This window comes from Neltuma alba, unplaced genomic scaffold (assembly GCF_004799145.2).
Source record: "Neltuma alba isolate B1F8T4 unplaced genomic scaffold, ASM479914v2 tig00012763_pilon, whole genome shotgun sequence".
In the NCBI taxonomy this organism is placed as follows: Eukaryota; Viridiplantae; Streptophyta; class Magnoliopsida; order Fabales; family Fabaceae; genus Neltuma; species Neltuma alba.
In genome coordinates this window covers 538,808-559,017 of record NW_021637174.1, presented here as the reverse complement: position 1 = coordinate 559,017, position 20,210 = coordinate 538,808, and the positions used below count along the sequence as shown (strand labels likewise).

At 34.2% G+C, this 20,210-nt stretch overlaps 3 protein-coding genes across 3 annotated transcripts; all 3 read left to right on the top strand.

Annotated features, from left to right (window-relative positions):
* The first annotated feature begins 208 nt into the window (after nt 1–208).
* LOC114730801 (NADPH--cytochrome P450 reductase 2) lies at nt 209–5,023 on the top strand. The gene is made up of 17 exons (XM_028917916.1): nt 209–678; nt 768–827; nt 933–1,009; nt 1,096–1,153; nt 1,247–1,330; nt 1,432–1,468; nt 1,832–1,901; nt 2,001–2,192; nt 2,277–2,369; nt 2,459–2,681; nt 2,786–2,869; nt 2,958–3,109; nt 3,375–3,471; nt 3,645–3,872; nt 4,139–4,261; nt 4,349–4,462; nt 4,672–5,023. The coding sequence occupies exons 1-17, from the start codon at nt 373–375 to the stop codon at nt 4,750–4,752; spliced, it is 2,079 nt and encodes a 692-aa protein (XP_028773749.1). The 5' UTR covers nt 209–372; the 3' UTR covers nt 4,753–5,023.
* Nucleotides 5,024–12,122: 7,099 nt separating this feature from the next.
* Nucleotides 12,123–13,502, top strand: LOC114730742 (auxin-responsive protein IAA33-like). The gene is made up of 2 exons (XM_028917850.1): nt 12,123–12,586; nt 13,421–13,502. The coding sequence occupies exons 1-2, from the start codon at nt 12,123–12,125 to the stop codon at nt 13,500–13,502; spliced, it is 546 nt and encodes a 181-aa protein (XP_028773683.1).
* Nucleotides 13,503–14,638: 1,136 nt separating this feature from the next.
* On the top strand, nt 14,639–19,212 carry LOC114730741 (uncharacterized). Its single transcript, XM_028917848.1, has 2 exons — nt 14,639–15,008; nt 18,646–19,212. The coding sequence occupies exons 1-2, from the start codon at nt 14,699–14,701 to the stop codon at nt 19,011–19,013; spliced, it is 678 nt and encodes a 225-aa protein (XP_028773681.1). The 5' UTR covers nt 14,639–14,698; the 3' UTR covers nt 19,014–19,212.
* The last annotated feature ends 998 nt before the right edge of the window (nt 19,213–20,210 follow it).

Below are 20,210 nucleotides of genomic sequence, written 5' to 3'. Positions count from 1 at the left end.
ATGAAAAGAATGAATCTTGAAACAGGTTTCCAAGTTTTGATGCTTTCAATTCAATCAAGTTTCAATCTTTTTTCATTTTCTGATGCAGAGAAGAGAAAAGGAAAGGTGGGACAGAAAAGGAATGGTTGAAAAGGCGCGGCATTAGGTGGTTTGACTAGTCTGGTTTGGTAGGCGTTGTTCTGTGTCGCACTTTTCCCTCTCAATATAAACTTCTCTCTTTCTGTAAATCTCCAATTCACACTCATTTCCGTGGTTTTCTCAACCTCCTCTCTTCTTCTTCTTCATCTTCTGCGATTCGCGTTTCACTCATATTCCCAAACTCTTCCTGCTCCATTGATCTCATATTCTCCCGTTGTTTTTCATTGAAATACCATGGAACCCAGTGCTATGGATATCATCTCGGCGATTATCGACGGTAAGTTAGACACATCCAACGAGGTGGTTTCCATGATATTGCGGAATCGGAACTACGTGGTGGTCTTGACCACTTCCATAGCGGTTTTGATTGGGTGTGTGGTGGTCTTGATGTGGCGGAGATCCCAGAGTTCCAAGTGGAAGCCCGTCGTGCCACCCAAACCGTTGGAGGTTGAGGCGCAGAAGGGGGAGGTCGACGATGGGAAGACAAAGGTCACCGTCTTCTTTGGCACGCAAACTGGCACAGCTGAAGGGTTTGCCAAGGTAGGCTTAATAAATTTTGTGTGTGGGTGAGCTATGATTTTTGGAGTATTCAGTTAAATTGTGCTAATTAAAGCTCGTGTTACGGGCAGGCACTAGTGAATGAAGCAAAAGTGCGATACGAGAAGGCGACGTTTAAAGTTGTGGATTTGGTACTATCTGCTTTCTGTGATTAAAAATGCTTTCCTTCTTGTTACCGGGTTTTTAGTCGTGCATGCATGTGTTGATGCTTATGGTCGGGTTATGGTGATGAGCAGGATGATTATGCCGCCGATGACGATGAGTACGAGGAGAAGTTGAAAAACGAGAAATTGGCACTTTTTTTCTTGGCTACGTAAGTTTTTCTTCTTTTTCTTTCTCTTCAAATTGTTTTCTGCTCCTTCCCACTGTCGGTAATTTAACCTGTTGGAGATCGTGCAGATATGGGGATGGTGAACCAACGGACAATGCTGCAAGATTTTATAAATGGTTTGTAGAGGTAAATTTGAATTGAATTTCTGTAACTTCAATGGACGGATCATTAATTGCAGAAAGTTTTGATTATATCTTGATTTTTTTGCTCGAATTTTAGGGAGAAGATAAGGGACAATGGCTTCAAAATCTTCAGTATGCTGTGTTTGGCCTTGGGAACAGGCAATATGAACACTTCAACAAGGTTTGGGTTTTACTCGTACTTTCAAGTTCCTTTCTGCTTTACTTTCCAAATATGCGGTCATTGCTAATATCTTGGTCTCATGCTTATTCACATTATAAAAGGTGGCGAAGGTGATCGATGAGAAGCTTGCTGAGCAAGGTATTCTATTGATTCCTTTTGCTGCTTGAGGAATTTGTCTGGGAATTATTCTAATTTTATTAATTTTGTGACTTCTTCAAGGAGGATGGTCATTTGGATGATACATATAGAAAGGTTATAGTGAGAGTATTACTGCATTACTTGTTAAACTATAAATCTTTCTGATTTGTTGAATCCATCCTTTTTAGGCATGAACATGGTTCAAGACAATTTTTTTATACATATATAAAGAAACACTCAACTGATATTATCTGTTCCTTCTACTCTCAGGCATTTGAGTCTAGTATTTTTGAGTTGTTGGTACTGTTTTTTCATTCTCCTTTGTATATATTACCCCCAATCTGATCTGAAAGGAAATTGCAGGTGGGAAGCGTTTGGTCTCAACGGGTCTTGGAGATGATGATAAATGCTTAGAGGATGATTTCAATGCATGGTATTGAAATGTTCAGTTTATTTGAGTATATTAAAGTGGATCAGTCGTCCTTGTTGGTACTGAAGTGTCCTCCTTCCTTGATAATTATTGTTATTGCAGGAAGGAATTGGTGTGGCCAGAATTGGATCAGTTGCTGGGGAATGAGGATGGTAAAACTGCATCTACCCCATATGCTGCTACTGTGATGGAGTATCGGGTTGTGATTCATGATCCAGCAAATGTACCTTCTGAGGAGAAAATCAGTCTTAAAGCAAATGGTCATGCTGTTGTTGATGCTCAACATCCCTGCAGGTATATGTTAGAGAAGATTTTTCAGTTGTAACTTGGAGTTGTATCTTACTTTCAGCTGATATGTATTACTTACTCCACATGAAGATCTAATGTGGCTGTGAGAAGGGAGCTTCATGCTCCTGCATCAGATCGTTCTTGCACTCATCTAGAATTCGATATTTCTGGCACTGGAATTAGGTAAGCATCTCTTTGTGAAATATAATCAATAAAAACACTTGTTCATATGCTATGTACTGACTCGTTCTTGTGCATGTGCTGTTTCATAGATATGAAACAGGGGATCATGTAGGTGTTTACTGTGAGAATTTATCTGAAACTGTGGAAGAAGCGTTAGGATTACTTGGTCTGTCACCAGATACGTATTTTTCCATCCATACTACTGAACAAGATGGGACACCACTTGATGGCTCATTGCCACCTCCCTTCCCTCCCTGCACTTTAAGAACAGCACTGGCTCGATATGCAGATCTTTTGAGTTCACCAAAAAAGGTGCTTGTTTTGAGTTTGATGCATCACCAATTGCACGTTTTGCCACTTTTTCCTTATTAAGACTCATCTTCACATTACTTACTAATAACTCTCATGCATTCCAGTCCGCCTTACTTGCATTAGCTGCCCACGCTTCGGATCCATCTGAAGCTGATCGGCTTGTACATCTTGCCTCTCCTGCAGGAAAGGTTGTAACATTTTGTATCAGTTGAATTATCTTAACGTGCTCATATTTCTAATTCTAATTTGGATATTATTTTGTCTTTTCATGCACAGGATGAATATGCAGAGTGGGTGATTGCCAGCCAAAGAAGTCTCCTTGAGGTCATGGCTGCATTTCCATCTGCCAAACCATCACCTGGTGTCTTTTTCGCAGCTGTTGCTCCTCGCCTGCAGCCAAGATATTATTCTATCTCATCGTCTCCTAGGTTAGTTTCTGTAACTACAATTACTTGGCTATGTGTCCACATGTAGGTTTCTTGGCACATAGAGAAATCAGCTAGCGAAGCCTTGTATTCTTTGATTACTTTAATCACAGTTACACGGGTATTTGTACACATGTAAGTTTCAGAATAATCACTTTGATTACGCATTCTACAACAAGCTAAAGGGGAAATTAAGCTTTGTGATTTGTGTCATTTTCCTGAAACTGAGTTGTGCCAACTGCTAACCGTATGCAAAAATCATCCACAGAATGGCCCCATCCAGAATCCATGTTACCTGTGCATTAGTTTATGATAGAATGCCCACTGGAAGGATGCATAAAGGAGTCGCTTCAACTTGGATAAAGGTACTCATATTGTACAAGCTTCCCTGATTAAGGCCACTTGAATTGTGAGGTCCTCATTATGTCACTTCCTATTACAACAATAAACTGAACTCTATTGCCCTTGAACTTTTATCTGGAATTAGTATTGTGAAATATTATCTGGGATTTTCAATTTGTTTTCTTTTGTTGCTCAGAACTCAGTGCCATTGGAGGAGAGCCAGAACTGCAGTTGGGCTCCTGTATTCGTTAGGCAGTCCAATTTCAGACTCCCTGCAGATTCTGAAGTGCCTATAATCATGATTGGTCCTGGCACTGGATTGGCTCCTTTCAGGGGTTTCTTGCAGGAAAGATTGGCTCTGAAACAAGAGGGAGTGGAACTAGGCCCATCTGTTCTATTCTTTGGATGCCGCAACAGGAAAATGGTAACTTATCTTCTGTCCTTCATGCCTTTTATGACTGTTTTTGTGACAGCATGTAATGCATGGAAAGAAAGAAAGAGAGAAAAGAGAGAATAGTTGTAAAGAAGGAAAGTACATCTTGCATAAATGTACACTCTTTCTTGTTACCCTCTTCTTAAATGAATGACTACATATTAGACATAAAGGATCCAATTTTATTTTCCTAGGTGCTGGAACTGTTTGGCATGTTTGGGTTATTAAATTTTTAATGTGTTGCATTTTCTTATTAGGACTTCATCTATGAAGACGAGTTGAACCACTTTGTTAACAGCGGTTCACTTTCTGAGCTCATCGTCGCCTTCTCACGGGAGGGACCCAACAAGGAATATGTGCAGCATAAAATGATGGAGAAGGTAATTAAGTCTCTTTTAAACCCAGCACATCTTTCTCAAACTTTTTATGTTTTAACCTCTGAGCCAACAATCCTTTACTGCGTTCAGGCCCCAGATATTTGGAACATGCTATCTCAAGGAGCTTATATATATGTTTGTGGTGATGCCAAAGGCATGGCTAAGGATGTACACCGCACTCTCCACACAATTGCACAAGAGCAGGTATGCCTATAAGAATAGATTCTGATTTTCAGATACAAGTCCTGTTTCTTAATACTTTAATACAAGAGTTAGTTGACTAATCTGGCTAGAGGGTTTTAATATGTGCTTTTCAAGTTTTATCCTTCGCTTCAGATATCATTCTTATAAATGTCCCTTGGGCCTTTTTGCTGTCCATGGCTTAATCAGGCTCTTTGGTCTGTGAATTTCAGGGCTCTCTGGAAGGTTCCAAGGCTGAGAGTTTTGTAAAGGACCTACAAGTGACTGGCAGGTATCTGCGTGATGTGTGGTGATACAAGGGAAACAAAAACGAAAAAAAGAAGCTTGAAGGAGTAATATGGGATACTAAAAAGGGATTTTGTGCTTGTTACTTTTTCTCAGCAGCTAACTCTATGATTATTTTCTCATTATCTTCATAAAAATTCTTTTTGCTCCTGTCACTTTCATACATAATGATGTAATCCAGATCCAGTTTTCGTGTATTCCTATCGTCTGAGCCTCCAAAATCATCGCCCCCTGTAATTAGCGCAAATTTCTTTATATTACATCGGTTTATTATTATTAGTGTCATTTCTTATTAATCATTAAAATTACTAATGTACTATCTTCGTTCCTGATTATAAGATCTCGTTTGTAGTTCACAGATGAAATCTTATAACTATTAATTTCTCTCAGTTTAGTTATCGTTCGATTCATTATTTAATGCAGCAGTCAAAAATCATATTTTTTAATGCAGAAAATTAAAACAAGACAAATTACATTTACTTTAGATCACTTGATTAAGACCGATCTGGCGATGGATCACGTGCCCAACAACCCTCATAATTTAAGTTCAAAAGTTCCATCATTTTCTTCAACCATAGAATCATTAGATTTGGAAGATCTAAAGCATGATGATGGTCACTTTTCTGAATCGGACTCTGATCATTATTGATTTTGGCTGTGATTGATACTTGAAAGGTGTTTATTTCCTTAGCTTCAAGTACAAATCTATCACCTACAGTATCCAATAAGGCAAGGCAATTATATTCCCCCCAGCAATTTAGAACGCAGAGCAACCGAACCCAAAATTAAAGAAAGCACTAAACAAAGTTGAAGGTGAGCCTGCTTGGTAGGGCTTTTATGGGTTGAAAAGTAGTTTATTTTTGCTACAAGTTCGATTGGAAAATCACTTGGTGTTTGGTTGGACTTAAATCCAAAATGAGCTTATCTAATTTAAACTGACAAACGTACGTTGTGGGAGAAGCTACTAGATCTGTGTTATTGGATCGTCGATTGGAGTTTATTTATCGTTGTGATGTGTCAGGCTTTATTTTTTTCTGAGTTCGGCCATCCATAATTTAAAGTCACTGGTGTTGGAGAGATCGGAGCAAAACAAAACAAAACAAGGCACATGAAGGGTTTGGGTGTTCAGCCAATACGTCAGGATGCATTTTTATTAGCATTCTTTTTTAATAAAAAAATGTGTAGTTGCAAAAACACGCACCACGTGAGAATGAAATATTACAATGAAAATGCCTGATAATTTATGATAAAATTAATAGAATGTGATTGCCCGATTTATTCATATAAAATTTTCATTTACTTTTTGAATAAAATTGACGCTTTATTAAAAAAAAGTAATATAAAAAAATAAATAAATAAATTATAAATATTAAAAAATTAATTAAATTACATATTTGTAATAAATATGTCTTGCTTTCTCTCAAGTTATATATAGCTAATAGAGATATTTTAAGAAAAAAATTATAAATTTAAGAGATAAATAGATTAAGGTATTATATTTAGAATCAAAAGAAGCTTGTTATTATAAATATTTTTTATAATTTCTCTAAAGTTTTAAAATTTAATTCACTTATTAAATTTGACTTCTTCATATTAAATTATTTTAATTTTATTATATTAAGTGAAATCATTTTTTTAATCATGTTTCATTATTTATTAAAACTCATATCTATTTTGGTCATTTTACAACTAAATTTACTTTTACTCAACTATAATCCAAACAACCTTTTACCAATCTTACTTTTTCAAAGTAATTTTTCTGAACTTCAATCCAAACATTATTCAGTTTATCTAATTTAGCTTTTACCCAACTTTATTTTTTTATAAGCCAAATTGATAATAAACTACTTTTTAAATCGCTAATCTAAGTGGACCCTATGTCAGATGGGCCTCACACATTGTTGCCATGTGTAAGTATTCTTTTTATTAAGCGCATGCATACTCTTATTTAAAGTATTATTTGACACTAAATGTAACTACCTCTCAATATAAATTCGAATCTAGCAATTTCCATCACACACAATACCCGTTGATCATGTAAAAGTATTTTTAATCATGAGAAAATTACTATAAGATTTTGAGACATGATGCGATCATCAAAAAGTCCTCAATAATAAATGAGCACCATCAACCTATTATTATTTTTTGTATTGAAACTTATCATTACGTGATGCTCATTTACTGTGGAACTTGTTGGTGTTGTATTCCTTTATTGAAACCTCATGGTTTTTCTTCCTTTAATCGTTGCTACAAAAGGCTGGATGTTCAACCCGTCCTCACTGGTTAAACCATTATTAATTCGCTAGCTGATTTCCCTATTCCCTGGTTCATTGGTTAATCCTCATTAGTGTAGAAAATGAAATCAGGTCTATAAATTTAAGAGAATATTATATATAATACCCAGAAAAATTTACATAAATTTAAAATTTAAAAAATGTATGGTAAAGTTTCATAATTTAGAGATATCACCTACGCTTTAGGAGAATATTTTATTGTGTGTGAGTGAGTATATAATACTACCTCCCGTCCTAATTATAAGAGCTAGTTGACTAATTTGAGAAAATTAAGAAAATAAGTTAAATTAATTATTTGTAACAAATAGGTGTTGTCTTTCCTAAAATATCTTTGCTAATCAAACGGATTGGTTAGAACTACTATTATTAGAAGGACTATCTTAAAAAAATGTATAAATATGAGAGACAAAATGGATTAGGGTCTTATATTGAGGACCAAAATAAAAATCAAACAAAATCTTATACTAAGGACTAAAGATAGTGCATACCCAAAAAATACCTCCCATAAGTGAGCAAACCTTTTTCAAAGAAACCCGCAGATAGAATGCAAAAGTAGGCACCGTCTATGGCGAGTTGGTGTGCAGTATTTTTAACTAACTAGTTACTATGTCTATACGCATATACCATAAAATCTTGCCTAACTATTGTTGACCAAATGTGTAAAAAAGTGGTATAAACGTACTCCTCTACTCCCCTGTATAAATTCTTTCCTCCTGACTTGATTTGATTCAAATATAAATACAATTTAAGAGTATCTAGAACTTTATGCTATTAGGGGGAAAAAAGAGAATATCCAGAGCATTTGCTATTTTTCTCCATAATTAATTTATTATAATTAGTTTAACAAACTTTTGCCAAAATGACAACTACATATTTGAAAATTTTCACAATTTTTTTTATGTATTGGATTAATATTACTTCTGTTTCTTTTTATAAGATCTAAATTTTTTGAATTAGTTTATTTTTTTAATAGGATACATTTCGGGATTGTTTGGATATTAAACACATTTTTATTAATTTTAATCTTAAGTAATTAGCTTTCTTTTATATGTTTTTTTAATCATTTTTTCACTATTTCTCTCTTTCACACGCCCTCTTAAAAATAAGAGTATATTTGAAGGAAAAAATCATAGGTTTCTTACACATTTATGATTGTGTTAACAAATTTTTTAGACAACATATTTCAGTTATTTAAAACTTATAAAAAAAGAAGAAGGAGAGAGTACTATTTTTCTATTTACATGTTGTAATTAAATGTGAACGGGAGCATATGGTAGGGTAAAATATATATGTGTGCACGCGCGCGGGGTGTTAAAGTCAGTAAAATCCAACTAATTATTATAGTTAATTAATCCTTGAAAATTGCCACCTTGAAATTATCAACCTCATACACACATTCAAAACCAAACCAGTTTGCAAGACTCTCACGCCTTTCCAGAATTCTTCACACACACACACACACACAGAGTATGGCAGAAGCAGTTCCTAAATCCCAAGGGCCTCTTGTAGAGATATTGACAGCTTATCTCTCACCAACATCAGCAAATTAAAATAACTATAAACACTCCTGTACTTACAATTAATGAGGGGTATATATGTATATTTGAATCAGAGAGAAAGATACTAACAGCCTGAAATTTTATAAGCGACATCGAATTGAATTGATAGAATTTTTTTTTTTCACATTTGCTCTTATTAAAATTTTATCTCTATAGATTTACAAATTACTTCCTTAGTTCTATTTATAAACTTTAAATTTGGAGAGTGGAGTCTATTTTATAAGCTTCAATATGTAATTTGTTTTAACATTTAATGCATTTTTCTGATTTTTCCCTTAATTATTAATGTTATCTTTTTTATCATACTCTCTCTTATCACATTCTCCTGTACATTTTCTTTTATTCTTTTTTCTCACTTATTATAAGGGCATATTTGAAAATAATATGGTGTTTCTAACTTATTTATTACTTTTAACTAATTTTAACTAACAATTCGATATCCGTAAATTAATTATTTGAAACTTATAATAAGAATACGAGAAAGTATTACTGTTTCTCTCTTTAATTTTAATAGAAGTTGACAATAGATAAAATTGAAAAATGGTGATTAATAACTTCAGAAGTATTTTTTTTTTCTTGTGAGTGAATGTGGTTCGACAGCAAAGATATGCAATTTTATTTGGTGGAGAATTCAATGAGGAAGTGAGAAAACATGGAAGAAACACGATGACTTGGGATTCATCAAAAGCACCAAACCTTCCGGCGACCGCAACGCTATGCCACACTTCAACTTTCAAGGTTGTCTTAACCTTTCTTTATGTTCTTCACACTTCCACACACACTCCATATGTTTTTCTAGTGTTATTAGGCAAATCCTACACATTGTTTGTTTAATGAGAAAAAAAAACAACTAAATTTCAGATGTATTTCAAGACATATTTTCAAATTGCTTTTCATTAAAAACTTTTTATATTAAATGAGGATCATCGAGTGGGGGATAAAGTTTTTTTGGCCACCAACAAGTGAGGAACAAAGTTAAGCATTAACTCATTAGATGTTGTACAATTGATAAAAAGTTGACTCATAATTTAAATAATTATGAGTTCAAATCTTCTTACCAATATAAGAATTTTACTGATGGGTGATTTATAAATATCTTTATAAGCTTTCTTTACACATGAAAGCATATTTTGATTCTAGTAAGCTCTCAAGATTTATCTCACTTAAACTTTTAGGCGCTGGACAAAAAAGTTAAGCATAGATAACAATTACGTTGTAGTTCCAAATTTTCAACTTGCATGAGACATAGGGATTATTAAGATAAATTGACTTTTTTACAACTACTTGAAATAATTAAAATTTACATACGCATATAGAGTACCTTCAAATAAGATTCTGTGGTCCATATATACTATAGTAATTAATACTTTGTCATTAGTTTTGTCCTTATTATTAATTCATAATTAGATTTTTTCATATTTTTCCTCTACTTCAAAATTTTATTGATAGGAATATTTAGTTGATAAATTTTATGAATTGAAAACTGATTTAAAAGAATCATAATGTCATTACTTGATTGATGTGAATTAGCTGAATTCTATAATAGGAACCGAAAAGAGTATTGTATCCATAGCTTGCTTTTTCTTGACGCATTATATATGGATGCATAAATAAATGATCGTCCCTATGCAAATTTTTATTTTCAACTGCATCTTCAAAACTGGACCTACCCTAGATAAGTGCACTTCTGTGAATTTCCTAGTTTTCATTCATTAATTAATTGTTTTTCTCGAGAAAATCATTAAGTACTGCCCAAAAAAAAAACAGTTTATTTTCTCCCTCACAAGCAAACATCCCCCTCTCTTTCTTCACATCCAGGAAAATTATTGAGTGCTCCAGAACCATTTAATCCACTCTTCCTACATCTTATCCTTATTAAAATTAAAATTTCCAAACCCTACTACTTATCATATTTCTTTAAAAGCCCAGCTGATTGTAAAATCTGATAACTTATACATTAAAATTTTTTTTTTACAAAGTGCCTTGTATTATTTAAAGGGTTTTAATACTGAATCAACTTTTGCTCATATAAATCAACCATGAGAAGAACATGGATTAATCCAATGGAAACATAAAATGTTTAATTATATAAATATAGCAAAACTTTGAGAATTTAAACTGATTAATTAAAAAGCTGATAATAATGTAGTTTTGACTTTCGTTATGAAGGAGCATTTATGGACTATAAATAGGAAGTCGTCAGTTTTTTGGCCCATAATTCGGCTAGAAAAAATTAATTAAAAAAGTCAATCTGGTCCATAGGAAGTGAGATATGTCGGCAAATAGGAATAATTAATTTCAACAATATATGGAACAGGAAAATTGCTCCTAGTTAATATTACTAAATGTATTTATATGAAATTTGGGATGAATAAAAATATTTATAATTTATGAAAAACACACAATCTCTATAAATCAGATATATTAATAAGTTTTTTCCCCAAAAAATGCCATATAGGACGCAGCATTTGGATATGAGTACTAGCAGGCCAGAGATCAAGAGGTTATGAAAAAAATGAGTAGAAGAAGAAGAAGAAAATCAACTTCATACAATATTTAATTTTGTTTGTTATTTAATTTCCTTTTAAATGCATGATACAGTAATTGATGTTAAACAAAATTTGGACAAAAAATTTAAAGAATCATCAAAAAAGAAAGCAGCCTAAAAACCTCATATAAATGTAAAAAGTAGTTAGCATAAAGTAATATTTTTTTAGCCTTTTAATTTCAAAAATTTAGATTGGTTGGGTTTTAGAAATTCATTAAGATTAAGGCATGCTTTCCAATTCAAAGAGTGCATAAAAATATTTACAAATGATTTATCAACAAAGTTTTCACATCAATGATAAAATTAAAACGACTACTTTGTAAATTATTATCAGTCAAATTCTCAGCAACTGAATTAAACATTAGTTAGTATTTTTATTTAGTATTACATTATACTTCCTCGTGTTCTATCTGCAGATCACCTCAGAAATTAACGGGAGTCTTATTGAAACCCATTAACTTAGTTTAAAAATTAAATAAAATTTTTAATTTTTCTCATTTAAATCCATATGCTATAATTTGAAAAATGAACCAATCTTACATAAGAATAATATGAGAGAAATGTAATAAATATGATCTTTCGAATGCCATGGGGGAACAAAATGCAATTCTAGCTCTATGAAAACAATTAATACCGATGGCAGTTGTTCAAATGGTTCGGCTTCGGCACTTAGCTTGTAGAGCTTGGTAATAATGCAAATCCATATTAATTAATTTAGAAACGACTTTTGAAATCCAGATCGCACATATGAACAAAGGATATATTAGTGATCGAACATGTTTTTCTCTCTGCAATGTAAATAAATATATGTGCAAACGTGTGTGTGTGTGTGTGTTATATATGCGTGTGTGTGTATATATATGTTCACCAAAACCCATAGCCCCCCAACATCGTTTCAGAGACTTTAAATCTGAACCTCACCAAACCATAACCATATCGCCTTTTCGTTCACTTCCATAAAAAACTCAGAAGAGAACATGAACAGCTTCGATCCACACAGAGAATCTTCCTCCTTGAGATATAATCAGCAAGATATAACAACGTCGACAAATATTAATCATAACATTAATCTTATGGGTGGTTCTGCAACTCCATCTCCTTCTTCTTCTTCGGCTAACCCTATCAACAATGCTTCCCACTTCACTCACGATAAGTTCCGTGGCTTCCCTGAGCTTGACGACCACGATCTGGCGGCCACTGTCGTCCCCGCCGTGACGGTGGTCTTGGAGGGCCGTTCCATCTGCCACCGCATCAACCTCCACCACCACGACAGCTACCACAGCCTCGCCAAGGCTCTCCGCCAGATGTTTGTCGTTGACCATGGACTGACGACGGCTGATGACGGCGGCGATCTTGATCTTTCTAATGCCATTCCTGGTCATCTTATTGCTTATGAAGATATGGAGAATGATCTTCTTCTTGCCGGCGACCTCAACTGGAAGTAAGTTTTCCTTCTATTACTTCTTCATTTTTGCTTTATTTTAGACTGCTGAAGTAAATTTATTATTTGTTTCCTACAAATCCATGTTAATTATCGGCTAATTTAAATTTAGTGTATTTTAATTTGACAGTGTAGGGTAGTTCCAAGATATTGAAGGGATTGACGTCACATTTTATTTAGACCAGGCTGATGGTTTTCTTCTTGCATGTAATGTGTTGATTTTTTTCCCCCCAAATTATGGCGTGAGAATTAATCTCCAAAACTAATAAAAAAATTTTATATGTTAAAAAATTCAATGTATAAAATTGATTTGTAAATAATGCAACTAGTTTTTTTTAATTATTTTACATGTTTGTCAATACTAAATATATATACCAACATCTTGTAACCACTACCAAACAAGATGTTGCTCTCCCAGGATAAATTATCATTTACTTCTTTAGAACTGGGGGAATCCCTGCTCATCACTTAATTAGGCGCTGCCTTTAAAAATTAAAATTCTTAATTATATGACTTGTAAGATTGAGATGCTTTACATATAAAGAGAAATCCATAACTTAATTATTTTTCATACTTAGCTTGTGTGTGTTTGTTGTATATGTATGTATGTAGATCTTTTCTGAAACCATTTTCAAGATATTTCCCCCCTTTTGATTAAGATGCTTATACAATTAGTCATTATCAATTAAATATAAATATTTTTGTTCTTTCTGGGAAATTTAGAACGAGTCACATTATTTATTATTTATAAGCTTAATGTAAGTGTAACATTTAACGTTATTAATGATTTTGACAATATATTAAGCATCTGGAGTTTAATTGATTATATAATAGGGATTTTGTGCGGGTGGCAAAGAGGATTCGGATAATTCCAGCAAAGGAAAACTCAAGGAAGGGCAAAAGAACAGGAGCATGATGTGCTAATTAAGAGGTCATTAAAATTGAGAACGATATATCCACAAGAGATTTGGATTCAGTGTAGATTGTCGATTTAATTTTCTTAAGGAAATTTTATTTATCATTATATGATGTTATTTGCAAACCAAATTTCAAAAAAATGTCATTCCTTTTCTTCTTCTCCCTTGGTACGAATGCCGTATTATTTAGGGTGACAAGGAGTGTGATGCGATGATAGACAAATTAAAATAAATGGTTCAATTCTCTATCATAAAAGAAAAGGGAAGGTAAAATTATTTTTATAAAATGAAACTAATATTAGCGCAAATCACATCCCATGTGATTTTAGATGTGACATCCACATTTAATTTGACATAAATAATTTTACAATATATACTGGGAAAGAAGAAAGAGAAGAAGAAACGATCCAGAATATTCTTTTTGGGTATCTGAATTACAATATGTATTTAGGCCCAACTCAATGATTTGGGCCGGAAACTCAATGGTGTCCGTCAATGCATATGCTCTCTCCCTAAATATTAAAGTAAACATTAAACGATTAAAATAATTGTGTGTGGTACCAAAAAAAAAATAATTTTGTGTTATAAAATATATAAATAATTTTTAAAAATTGAACCAAACCACCATGTGACGAGTGAAGACTCTTTTTTTTAAAAGCCAATTTCACTTTATGAAAATAACTTAATTTTAGATTTCGTAAAATTTTATTGTGTTTGGATTGCTCTGTTTTTTGGGGAACCTTGCAGTAAGTCTCTCCATGGTTTTGGGCTAGTGGCTCATGTGTTGCTATATTTAGTTTTTGCGGGGGCAATAATTTCCAAGTTGAGTGCCTTTTAAAGTTTTCATTTAACAAACGCGGTTTCACAAAAAGTTCTGCCCAAACTTCCCACGTCGCACTCCCAAATTGCAAAGATGCGCGCTGCACGTTTCCCACCAAAAAAGGTCCGAAAATTTAAAGCCTCCGATCCTCCCTCACCATGTTCCACCAATAACAATCGTAGATTCCCAATCCAACGGTCACAATCGCCACCGCACTCCAACACTTGGATTGCCACCTAATCTAACGATCCACCATCCATCTTCGTGACTTATATAACCCCTCAGACATCCGCGTTTGTATCACCAGTGTTTTCAAGCGGTTTGGCCTCGGCGTCTGAAAGAGGAAGAAGAAGGAGAACGCAAGAGAATTTAGCCATGTCTGGAAGAGGAAAGGGAGGCAAGGGTCTTGGAAAGGGAGGAGCAAAGCGTCATCGTAAGGTTCTGAGGGATAACATTCAAGGTATTACCAAGCCGGCGATTCGTCGTCTCGCAAGGCGTGGTGGAGTTAAGCGTATCAGCGGTCTCATCTACGAAGAAACCCGTGGTGTTCTCAAGATCTTCCTCGAGAACGTCATTCGCGATGCAGTCACCTACACTGAGCACGCTCGTCGTAAGACCGTGACTGCCATGGATGTTGTCTACGCCTTGAAGAGGCAGGGTAGGACTCTTTACGGTTTTGGAGGTTAGAGACTTAGAGATTTGGGAAATTTCACCAATTAGGGTTTTGAGTTTGATTTCTCTGTGCAACTATTGTTGATACGAAGAAGTGAAATCTCAACAATGTTCATCATTGTATGATTACGTTTAATCTTATACCCTGGTTTTCATGATCTGATCATTGTTGCCTCAATCAACTTGTTTCTCTATTAATTTCGTATCGTTAATCTGACAATTAAGCTGTTATCGTTGAGTACCCATTGATCGATGCGCTTGTGCTCGCGTAATTAGCAGTTGGCGTGGATTTCCGATGTGGCGTCGATGCATAATTGAATGTATAGACTGAGAAAGAATCAGTTGATTCGAAGCATTAGCTTTAATCTAATGTATTGAGAATGGGTACAATTGCCGTTAGGTTTCAATCTTCGATTCGAAATATTACCTAATAAGGGTCATTCCTAAGTTTGCGATTACTTCTTGCTCTTTTATTTTTGTGGCTATGGTTTCCTTTGGGCTTTGATAAATTGCCCATGATTTCCTAACGCTTTCTAAGTGGATGTTATCGTCTCTGGATATTTCAAGTGGCATTTCAGCATTGGCAATCACATTAGTTTAAAAAATAAAATATTTCATGTTAGTTAATAATTACTTCTATCATTATCGTTGTTATTATTATCGAAAATTGAAATGGGTTAATGTTGCTCACAATATACAAGGCGTACCACAAGCATCACTCCGGAGCTTTTCAAATAGCTATAGATTTGAAGGCAAATTTGTCTCTTTTTAATATGGTCTTGGCTCATGAATACATTTTTACCCCTTCACATTTAAAAATATAAAATCTGCTGAGGCAAGAAAGAGAGACTTTTGAATGATAAAAAAAGAACCTTATAATTCTTTCCTTATCGCTGAAAAGCACTCTTGAGCGATGGTTTAAACCATACACGTAAATATACTCCATATCTCCATCCGTGGCCGTTGATAGAAATGAACCTGCCGCAGCATTAATATTCCTGTCAAGTTCATTGACTTTTTTGTCACCGCTTTCCATGGTGATAAAACCTAAAGCTACCACTTTTTTTTCCCCCTCTTCGCTAAATTCGAACAATTTTTTTGGCATTTTATGCAGTCAAAGTAAAAGAACTAAGAGCCTAAATAAGGCTTGATCTTAATCTTATGAGTTAATGTGTACTGTTGTTTTATGTTAGTATATTTTTTTACATTAATTAATATGTTGGCAAAAAATATTTTAATTAATATAAAATATAAAATTTACAGCAAGCCTTGTTACTTACATGTAATGAGCAAACTGAAATTCATTTCAAAGTATGCATGGAACTAATATCTAGTTGAATTAAATATTGATATCGATAATGATGTTTGATGCTCATTGATGGGCAACTGAAAGATGCATGATAATTATATACCTAATTGTTATGCTAAACCCGGGCAGTTTTATACGGAGAACATGGTAAAATTGAATAGTACTTCCTGTCCTAAATATAAAGACTAGTTGAAGGTTCTAAATATAATTATTCAATTCATTTTTTCTTCTAAATTTATAGTGTATTCTAAAAAATATTCCTATTGATATAAGGTGTTTTTATTCAAATATAATTTCAATATACATGATTGAATTAGAATAATTTAAAAAAAATCAACATATATTTGTTATAAATAATAGGGGTGTTCAAGGTCGGCCCGTCCCGATCTTATTGGGACGGTACGGGACAAAAAAGGGACCGGGACGGGACGGGACACGGGACGGGGTCCTCCCGTCCTGGTCCCGTCCTAGTTCTTTTTTTTTTTTTTTTTTAAATTTTTTAATTTTTTATCGTATTTATATAATATCATTTTTTTAAGATTTGAGACTATTGTATGAAACTATAGATATATTTATTTAGAGTTTTTATATTTATTAATGATTTGAGATTATTGATTATTAGAATTTTTAGCAAGTTTTTATTGTGTTAAAAGCTTTTATTTAGAGTTTTTAATGATTATTATATGTAATATTTTGAGCTTTTGTTTAAGAGTGCCCAAACAAATAAAAAAATAAAAAGATGTTTTTTTATAAGGTTTAAACCCAAAAAAATATAATTAAAAAATTCAGATTTTATTTTAAAAAATTAAAAAAATTAAAAAAATTTTTAAAAAAATGTTCGAGACGTCCCGATCCCATCCCGTCCCGTCCTGACCGGGATTGGGACAACCCCAGGACGGGCTGGGACACGGGACAGAAAATCTGTCCTGTACTGTTCATCGGGACGGAACCGGGACAGGCATGTCCCGGTCCCGATCCGTCCCGTGAATAGCCCTAATAAATAAGTAATTTTTTTAATCTTCCCAAATTAATTATTTAGTTATTATATTAACGATTGAAAGTAGTATTAAAAGAAAAAAAAAGATGAATATTCGCATTTGTGCCTTATATCACACTCCGCAACAGTGACATAAATAATAATTTTTAGGAGTGTTCAAGGCCAGCCCGTCCCGGTCCCGGTCTTATTGGGACGGGACAAAAAAGGGACCGGGACGGGACAGGACACGGGACGGGGTCGTCCTGTCCCGGTTCCTTTTTTTTTAAAAATTTTTTTATCCTGTTTATATAATATTATTTTTTTATTTTTTTAATATTTGAGATTATTGTATAGAACTATGGATATATTTATTTAGAGTTTTTATATTTATTAATGATTTGAGATTATTGATGATTAGAATTTTTAGCAAGTTTTTATTGTGTTAAAAACTTTTGTTTAGAGTTTTTAATGATTATTATATGTAATATTTTGAACTTTTGTTTAAGAGTGCCTAAACAAATAAAAAAGAAAATAAAAAGATGTTTTTATAAGGTTTAAACCCAAAAAAATATAATTAAAAAAAGATTTTATTAAAAAATTAAAAAAATTTAAAAAAATTAAAAAAAAGAGTTCAGGACATCCCAGTCCCGTCCCGTCCCGTCCCGATCGGGACCGAGACAATCTCGGGACGGGCTGGGACACGGGATAGAAAATCTATCTCGTTACTATTCATTGGGACGGGTCTGTCCCGGTCCCGATCCGTCCCGTGAACAGTCCTAATAATTTTATGGGGGAGGTGAATGTGCTAAATATTAAAAATGAAAGTGGGGATTCTACCCAAAAAGAAAAAATGAAACTGCGGATGAATGGTTATATGAATATAGATTAGTAGGCTATTTTACCGCTTGTTAGTGCCTGCTCGTGTTAAGCAAGTTTTCTATGTTTGGTGTTGAACTGTTGGTTCATACAGAAAGTTGCACTATTTTTTAATACCCCACAGGTAAATGAAATTTGGAGACCTATAGGTCTTAACCAACGTGTTGTTACTTGTTATGAGTGTTATGTTTGGGCGCCTGCACCATATCTGGAGTTTAGCGCCTTCGCTTTCGTTTAAACTTTTCATTAAACAAACGCGGTTTTCAAATTTCGCCGCATTCCGCAATCGCGCGTTTCCCCCCAAAAAAACAGACTCTGAAAAAGCTTCGTATCCTCGCTCATCCACACTCAACCAATCAAACCCCTGCATTTCCAATCCAACGGTCACAATCGTCACCGTACCCAAAACACGGATCGATATCTAATCCAACGATCCACAATCCATCATCGTACTTTATATAATCCGGCAGAGCTCTGCTTCTACCGCAGTCGCATCTTGGCTTTGTTTAAGAGGGAGTGGGAAAGAGAGAAGAATCAAATCAAACATGTCTGGAAGAGGAAAGGGCGGTAAGGGTCTCGGAAAGGGGGGAGCGAAGCGTCACCGTAAGGTTCTGAGGGATAACATCCAAGGTATCACCAAGCCGGCTATTCGCCGTCTCGCCAGGCGTGGCGGTGTGAAGCGTATCAGCGGTCTCATCTACGAGGAAACCCGTGGTGTTCTCAAGATCTTCCTCGAGAACGTCATTCGCGACGCCGTGACCTACACTGAGCATGCTCGTCGCAAGACTGTGACCGCCATGGATGTTGTTTACGCCTTGAAGAGGCAGGGCAGGACTCTTTATGGTTTCGGAGGTTAGAGATTTAGGTATTTGGGGGGGAATTTTACGAATTAGGGCTTTTGGTTTCGCTTTCTCTGTGCAACTATTGTTGATGTGAAGAAGTGATATATGGCGCCTCTTGAATTATAATTATAACAATTTCAACAATGTACTTCTTTTGAATGATTAACTTTACTGTTATAGTCTGCCATTCATGATCTGGTCACTATTTCGCGAATTTATTGGTTTCTCCCGTAGTTTCAATCAGAAAATTGGGGATTAAACTTCCATATGGTTTTTCGTCCATCAAATTTAAGTTTTAGTGTAATAAGGATCTTTAGCGGAAAAAGAAAGAATAATAAGGATCAAATGCTCCAAATTAATGAATAATTTTCTTCTATAAGAGAGGCTGGGGAGAATCCGATGACGAACTTGGCGTCAATTTTTATTAAATTAAGTATGCCCTTGAAGCACCTATGTTGGTGCACTCGTCCATTTCGCATTTTTCAAGCATGGACTGCATGGTGGGCTTGAGAGGATTGGAGAAGCGATTGGTTTGTTCGATGATCGGGCTTAGTGGAGGGACGTGGCGGCGGCGGTCGGCGGACGGTGGTTATAGGGTTGGCACTTAGTACAATGCAGCGGAGCTCGATTACAAATTTCGGTGCTAATTTTGTGTTTGTGTTCGCTTGTTTATAGGTTTCAATTTTCTTTACCGTTTGTAAATTTTCATTTCTTATCAATTTTTTTTAATAAAATTATGACCAGGATAACTTGATTTTAATGCATAATAGTCAGGTTTAGATGTGGAAGATGCTGATTCATATAATTAATTAATTAGTACAAGTATCATACAATTGTAGAAAAATTTTGAAAAGCTAAAATGTGGGATGGCTTGACCTTTTGTCTAAAGGATCAAATTAATTTAAGAACAAGTCACAGTACCCAAAAATAATGGACAAGAGTTAAGCAATGACCGACGGAAATACAAATGCGGTGGATATTCGGATTGATTTAAAATTGAATAGAAATTGAGAGTACTAACCATTATTTCTGATTTTTAATATAAGAATTAGTTAATTAATTTAAAAAGATTAAAAAAATTAGTTAAATTAGTTATTTATAATAAATATATGTTTTTTTTAAGAATATTTTTATTAATAATGTGTATTAGTTAGAATTATCATTTGATAGAATTTTTAATATATTTAATCTATGAGGACTATTCTTACAAAA